This window comes from Tupaia chinensis, unplaced genomic scaffold (genome assembly GCF_000334495.1).
Source record: "Tupaia chinensis unplaced genomic scaffold, TupChi_1.0 Scaffold000275_1, whole genome shotgun sequence".
Taxonomy (NCBI): domain Eukaryota; kingdom Metazoa; phylum Chordata; class Mammalia; order Scandentia; family Tupaiidae; genus Tupaia; species Tupaia belangeri.
In genome coordinates, this window is record NW_006159757.1 from 6,405,473 (window position 1) to 6,413,520 (window position 8,048).

Here is an 8,048-nt window from a genome sequence, read left to right on the forward strand (position 1 = left end):
GAACCACAGTCAACTACATGGGAGTCCAGTGACATAGCCATTATGGTAACTGCTGGTCCCTCCCCTCTTTTAATGACAGAGTTAAGGTAGTGTAGATCAATATAGTAATTTAAAGAGCTCTGACATATAAAAATGTTTATTGACTTAGAACTGATAATTCACTGATAATTCTGTGAATGAGGTCCAAGATGTCTTCAGAAAGAAAAATTCTTTTTTTTTAAAGAATTATTTTATTTCATTTATTATCATCACTATTACTTGTTTAATTTGACTAAAGAGAGGAGTGTAGGAAAGCAAGCCTCCAGGTCTGAGACTGAACCATGATTGGCCATGTGAGAGTCCAACGCCTTAACCACCATGCCACCTTACTATACTCACCAGAGCGGGGTGGGAGTGGGGGGGTGAAGTGAGAAAGCAAACCGCCAGGTCCAGGACTTGAACTGTGGTTGCCCATGTGGGAGTCTAGCACCCTCACTGTCATGTCGCCTGCTGACCCCCACTTTTTAATTTCTTGTACGGTACTATCAAATGTATATCCTGTTTCATGTTAAGGGAAACACAAAATAACTAATTATTATGAAAGCTATATTAGGTTCTTAACTAACATCTTTGGTTCAATTGTTATGATTTTCATCAAGTGCTAATTTTCTTCACTGCCTATAAGACCCACAGTTTCATCATCTTTTGTAATTTTTTTAAAAATAATTTTTATTTTATTATTATTATTATTTTCACGTGAATCACCAGGGGTGAGGGGTGAGAAAGCAAGCTGCCAGGTCTGGGACTTGAACTGTGGTCAACCATGTGGGAAGTCCAACATCTCAACCACCATGCCTCCTGCCAGTCTCATCTTTTGTAATATTTTAATTGCTTAAAGGGCTGTTCTGAGATAGAACCACATGAAAAGCCATTCTGCTTGATAGCAAAGCAACCTATATTTGTAGAAGAAACCCATCTCCTAATTTTTGGGATTTTTTTTCTCTCTCTTCTTTTCCCCCAGACTTCTTTTATTTTCAAAAAAAGGAATCTGTGCTGGATGTGCATGTGTCTGTCTGTCACTGTTTCTTCCTGTTTTATTTGGTCACGTCAACTTTGAAAGTTTCTCCTTCGATTGTTATCATTTCTAGCATCGTTTTTTTTAATTTTAATTTATTTTATACATTCAATCACTATCCACCACTATAGCCTATAAAGTGAATTTACCCAACATGAATACACTTCATATCAGCCAGTTGAAAATACTATACATGTTGGGACCAGCAGTTAACGTAATGGCTATGTCACTGGACTCCCGTGTAGTCGACTGCGGTTCGAGTCCCGGACCTGGTGGCTTAAACTCACGCCAGGCATGTGTGCATGTGTGCCCAAGATACTGAGAGGAAAATGGAGAAGAAGGGATTGTGGCATGGCCATCTCCCCTGGGGGGGTGATCTCTCGTTTTCTGTCTCTGTCTTTCTGGCGAGCACACGCGCCCTATAGCAAAATCCTCTAAAAAAAAAAACCACAATGAAACTACCCTACATGTTATCATCAACAGATAATTATCTATTTCTGTGTCCCATACATGTCTTGCCTCTGTATTTTTCTCCTTTCCTTACACCATTTCTATTATCTTAAATTTTAGTGTCAGTTACAATATTTGTAATGTATGCATTTACTAAGCTTTTTTTTTTTAAGAGATTTTTGCTATAGTGTGTGTGCCTTCACCAGAGAAACAGACAGAGAGATAGAAAGCAAGAAATCACCCCCCGGGGGGATGACCACGCCACTATCCCTTCTCCTGCATTCTCCTCTCAGGGTTTTGAGCACGCATACACATGTACCTGGTGCAAGTTTTCAGCCACCTGTTCTGGACGCCAACCGCAGTCTACTGTGTGGGAGACAAGCGCCATCTGCTGGTCCTTTTTAAGCATATTTTTAATAGCTAACAGTTTGTTCCTTCACAACCTTAGCTTTATAGCTATTTGCATAATGCACCCAAATGTCTGGTTCCCTTCTTATTCCTCAGATTTTGTAGTTCTCATCCGAAAAGTGTTTTTAAGTTTTGCTATAGCGCACTCATCAGAGAGATTCAGACAAAGAGAGAGTAAGAAATCACCCCCCCAGGGAGGATGGCCACACCCCAGTTCCTTCTCTTCCAGGCTTCTCTTGGGATTTTGGCCACATATGCACACACACGTCTGGCATGATTTTCAAGCTGCTGGGTCTAGGACTTGAACTTTGCAACCGGCTATGTGTGATCCAACACCTTTACCTCCATGCCACCTGCTGGCCACAGAAAAGTGTATTTGACCCTAGACTTTGAAACACAGCAATGAAAAATTCAGTCTGTTTCATCCTTTATTTTGCAAAAATATTTCTTTCATTTTTTAAAAATTTTTCATTTTTTCCTTTTTAAAGTTCATTTACTTTTTTTCCTATGAAAGAGAAAGCTAGAAAGACAGACACACCCTCATCAGAGTCATCACACCTCATTTTACCTATAGTCTCAGCCAGCCTAATCGCAAGAACCTGCAGTGCACCAGGTGTGCTTAGGGGGCCTCCCCACCCAAGCCCAGGACCTTTCCCATGTGGGTCCAGTTGTGTTAACTACCGTGCTACCACCTGGCTCCGTGAGATAGCTCCTGTACCTAGAATCATTATTACATTGTAAAAGAATGACTTTATTTTTTAAAGAATCATAATTTTTTAAATTTTATTTTAATTTGACAAGAGTGAGAGAGGGAGGGAGGGAGAGACAGAGAGAGAGAGAATGAGAAAGCAAGCTGCCAGGTCTGGGACTCAAACCACAGTTGGCCATGTGGGAGTCTAGTGCCCTTAACCGCTACGCAACCTGCTGGCCCCAAGAATGACATTTTAAAAAGCATTTTTAAGAGATGTGATGAGTTTAAAAAAAAAAAAAAGAAGTTAAAATCTCAGTTCAGAGGGGCTGACGGGTGCATGGTGGTTAAGGGTGCTAGACTCTCACATGGCTGACTGCAGTTCAAGTCCTGGACCTGGTGGCTTGCTTTCTCACTTTCTCTCTCACTCTCTTCCTCTCTCTCTCTCTCTGCCCCTCCCTGGTCAAATAAGAATAGATAAATAAAGTTGAATAAAATAATTCATTAAAAATTTTTTAAGAGAATTATGTCCTTTTTTTATTTATCATTGTTGTTATATTTTTATTTGACTGAAACGAGACATACACAGAGAGAGAGAGAGAGAAAGCAAGAAAGCAAGCCACCAGGTCCAGGACTTGAGCTGTGGTGAGCCATATGGGAGTCTAGTGCCTTTAACCACCATGCCACCTACTGACCCCAAATAAAGTAATTCTTAAAAAAAAAAATCTCAGTTCAGAGTTAGTCATCATCATCATCATTTATATTTTATAAGGAAGAGGATCAGCTTTCAAATATAACTAAAAGATCCAATAATAGTAAATTGAAAATCATTGAGCTCATTCTTCTATTAAATTCCAGGTATTGTTCATAGTGCTTTATATATATTAACTTACCTTCATTCTCCAACAACCCAGTAATATAGACAGTACTGTGACGCCTGCTGGGAAATAATGGGGCACCGAGAAGATTAAGAAACTGAAGCTGGGGTAGTTAAGTCCCTTGCTGACAGAGGCATTTGAATGTGGGCAGCCTGGATCCACATTCTTATCTTAACCTTTGTAGTCCCAGATTGTTTACACTTTTTTATTATTGTTGTTGTTTGTTTGTTTGCTGTAGGGTGTGTATGCTCTCTGGAGAGAAAGAGAGAGGGGAAAGTGAGAAATCACCTGGCGGGGGAGGGACGTCCACTCCACAACCCCTTCTCTGTTCTCCCTACATCCATTTTGGTGATAAATACTGCCTTTCATCAATCAAATGTTCTCCTTTCCCTTTTTATTGGATATGAAGAGATGAAGGAATACATTTAAAATAGGACTTACTTTTTATAATATAGGAGAGAAGGAGAGAGGGGAAAGTGAGAAATCACCTGGCGGGGGAGGGACGTCCACTCCACAACCCCTTCTCTGTTCTCCCTACATCCATTTTGGTGATAAATACTGCCTTTCATCAATCAAATGTTCTCCTTTCCCTTTTTATTGGATATGAAGAGATGAAGGAATACATTTAAAATAGGACTTACTTTTTATAATATAGAGCCTCTCAACTATTGATATAGCAAACTAGACAAATATGTTTGAGTATCTGTAGTGTTTACAGTGTGATATTTGCTATGAAAAAGAAACCTTAGGATGGGTAATGACACAAATATGACAGAAATTAACTTTTTGTTCTAAATGTTCTAAATGGGTGTTCTTTATTATTATTAGTATTGAGTGTACTCATTTATTTCTTCCATGAAATGAAGAGGAGACAGGCAGACACCCGTAATAGGGTTTTCATGTTGTGATCTACCCCAGCTTCAGCCCGCCTGGATCCTGGGCTCACACAGATGTGCCCAGCATGCTCAAGGAGGTCTCAGGACATGGACTCAAGATCTCTCTGCGTGTCCAGTTGTACCACTGGTGCACACTGCCTGGTCCCCAGAATAGCTCTTTTTTTGGTCATACCACAATCTCTTCTCCATTTCTCCACACTGTCAGGATTTTGGTCATGTATACACACACACCCAGTGTGTTTTTCAAGCCATGGTGTCTGGAATTGAAGCCATGGTCCACCATGGGCTCCAGCTCCCTTAACCAGTAGACTACAGGGAGATTGCTATTCTTGATTAGGAAACAGCTCTTTTCTAAGTGGTGATTTAATAATTCAAGGTCTGGGGCCAGCAGGTGGATAGGGACGCTGGACTCCCACATGGCCAACCATGGTTCAAATCTCGGACCTGGTGGCTTGCTTTCTCACTTCCTCTCTCTCTCTCTGTCTCTCTCTGATCAAACTGGAAAATAATAATGATAATAATAATAAATAAAGTTAAATAAAATAATTCTTTAAAAAAAAAATTCAAGGTCCTTCCAATTAATGGCTCTGCCATCTTGAAGTGCCATCTATAACTGCTATGTGTGGTGTGCCACACAGGCCACCTTCCTATGGGAGGATTTCTTATTGGGCCATCAATTCCATTTGCTTCTAGGAACTGGAGCTCCATCTTGTGGCCACATATAACCACAACAGGTTAGGGAGAGTAGGACAGAAGCTAGGAAGCAGAGGGGCAACCGTAGTGTCTGCCACAGTACCTATTGAGAATATACTAAAAAAATTTTTTTTTATTGAATTTTTTTTGAGAGGTTTTCGCTATAGGGCGCGTGCGCTCGCCAGACAGAGAGAGAGAGAGAGACAGAGAGACACAGCAGGCAAGACATCACCCCCCAGGGGGGATGGCCATGCCACAATCCCTTCTCCTCCATTCTCTTCTTGGGATCTTGGGCACGCACGCACACGCACCCGGCGTGAGTTTTAAGCCACCGGGTCCGGGATGTGAACCGCGGTCGACTACGTGGGAGTCCAGCAACATAGCCATTACGCTAACTGCTGGTCCCCTAAAAAAATTTCTTTAAAAGAATTGTTCTGTTTAACTTTATTTATTTATTTAAATGTGACCAGAGAGGGACACAGTAAGAGAGAGAGAAAGAGAAAGTGAGAAAACAAGTTGCCAGGTCTGGGACTTGAACCATGGTCGGCCATGTGGGAGTCCAACACCCCCATCCACCATGCCACCTGCCGGCCCCTGAGAACACATTTTAACTGTCACTGAAGAAAATATGATACTGTTTAATGAGAATGTCATACGTTCTTCTTAAACTTCATAGAAATATAGAAATGTTAGCTACCTTAATGGTATTTTAGGACTATGGAAAAGTAAATTTGTGTCCCTAAATGTAGTGTCATTTTGTCTTTTAAGTACATGTATTTTTAATATTTTCTTAAATTATTTTGATTTGTAGGGCCCTTTAAAAGGACGCAGAGTTGAAGGAATTCAATATGAAGATATTTCTAAACTTGCCGGAGTTTGAAAATTAACAACACATAAAATCCTAAAGCATCAAATTGGTGTTCGCGAAGGCATTATGAAACTCTACTGTGTTAGGGTGTTTCTTTTGTATAAAATAAATTGATTTATTTAAATATTACTGTACAGGGTTTAGCTAAACTTAAAGAAAAATCTAATTATGTCTCCCAAAGTATAAAATCTATGTAATTTTGTCCTTGTTATTTTGATTTCCTTTGTAATATTTCCTTGATGATATTTTTAATCTTCATTAAAGAATATTATTGTAAAGTGTTTTTTTTTATGACTATTGAGAGTTGTATTGGAGGAAATTTGTATCTATTTGCTATATTTTTAGGAGTAGAGTAGTAATATTGTACTATAAGTTTAATTAAACTTTAAAAAGTTTGACTATAAATAGAAGAGCAGCTTTATTGCAATCTAATTCACACACCCTCCAGTTCATTCATTTAAAGTGTATAATGTGGTGGTTTTCAGTATATTTAGAGTTGTACAGCCATCTCCACTGTCTAATTTTAGAATATTTTCATTACTCCAGAAAGAGACCCTATACACAGTCAGGCCCTCATCTCCCCATCTCACAGTCTCTGGCAATCACTAATCTACTTTCTTTTCTATGCCTATTCTGGACGTTTCATATAAATGGTATAATACAGCTTGTGATCTTTTATGACCTGGTTTCATACACTCAGAACAATGGTTTTAAGCGTTATGCCTGTTGTAGAATGTAGGAATACTGCATTTCTTTTTACTGCCAAGTAATATGTCGTTGAATGGATATACCACATTTTGTTTATCCATTCATCAACTGATGAACATTTTGATTGTTTCTCCTAGGGCAGAGAGGAATGTTGACTCTGTTTTCAGGCACTCTTGGCAGCAAGATGACTGAGAAAGGGAGAGGGCTGATAACTTCTGTTATTAGAAGATGGGGGAGGGGCCAGCAGTTAGCGTAATGGCTATGTTGCTGGACTCCCATGTAGTCGACCGCAGTTCGCGTCCTGGACCCGGCGGCTTAAAACTCATGCCGGGCGTGTGTGCTCACTTCCCAAAATCCCAAGAGGAGAATGGAGGAGAAGGGATTGCGACGTGGCCATCCCCCCTGGGGGGTGATTTCTCGCTTTCTGTCTCTCTCTGTCTGGCGAGCGCACACGCCCTATAGCAAAAAACCTCTTAAAAAAAAGAAATGAAGATGGGGGAGTGTATGCTTGTGGATACATCAAAGGCAGTATGAGAAATAATAATGCGACGATGTCACTAGCTTTACAGAAAACACTCTTCAGGGATGGGTTAAGGTTTTTCCAAAATAACTTGACATTATATCATGGAAAGCAACTGGATTTTGGAGTCGGGCAAACATGAGAGCGAATTTGGTGGTTTTATTCACTATCTTAGGAAGTTAATGTTCTAGAATTGTGATTTTATATCTAGTTTATATCTAAATAGTTTAAAATTATGTGTCCTATGGGGTTGATGTGAGAACTGCATAAAATACATACAAAGTACATGCAAACATATGAAGTGTCAGACATGAAACCTGACAATGCAGTAGATGTTCAATAAATGACAACAGGGGTCATGTCAATAAATGGAACCTAGCATTTAAGGCCTGACCCTAGTGTGTAGATCTGGTCTGAAGAATTTCAGTAAAAATTATTCTCTTTGATAGTTGTGTAATTATGAAACCTGACATATAACACATACCTCCCCCAAATCCATAAGTTTAGAATCAACTCAGTGCTTTTTTTTTTCAAGAGAGATTTTTGGATAGGGCATGTGTGCTTATCGAAGAAACAGAGACTGAGAAAGAAAGTGAGAAATCACCCCCAGGGGGGATGGCCATGCCACAATCCCTTCTCCATTCTCCTCTTGGGATTTTGGGAATGCACAATGCACACACACATGCCTGTAGTGAGTTTTAAGCTGCCAAGTGTGGGACTCGAAACACTGTTGACTACATGGGAGTTCAGTCATGTAACCATTATGCCATCTGCTGGCCCACTCAGTGCTTTCCTTAATAGAAAAAAAAATTTTTTTTTTCTTTTGTGTTTTTTTTTTTTTTTTTCCTACAGGGCGCTTGTGGTCTCCAGAAAGACAGCGAGTTA

General features: G+C 39.8%; 1 protein-coding gene across 1 annotated transcript in view; it reads left to right on the forward strand.

Moving 5' to 3' along the window:
* Positions 1-6,265, forward strand: part of KIN (Kin17 DNA and RNA binding protein) — a gene marked incomplete in the record, with an annotated part of 58,355 nt that extends 52,090 nt beyond the window's left edge. Inside the window, 1 exon segment of the mRNA XM_014588409.2 lies at positions 5,879-6,265. Coding sequence (XP_014443895.1) covers positions 5,879-5,947 — 69 coding nt within the window.
* Between the last annotated feature and the right edge of the window lie 1,783 nt (positions 6,266-8,048).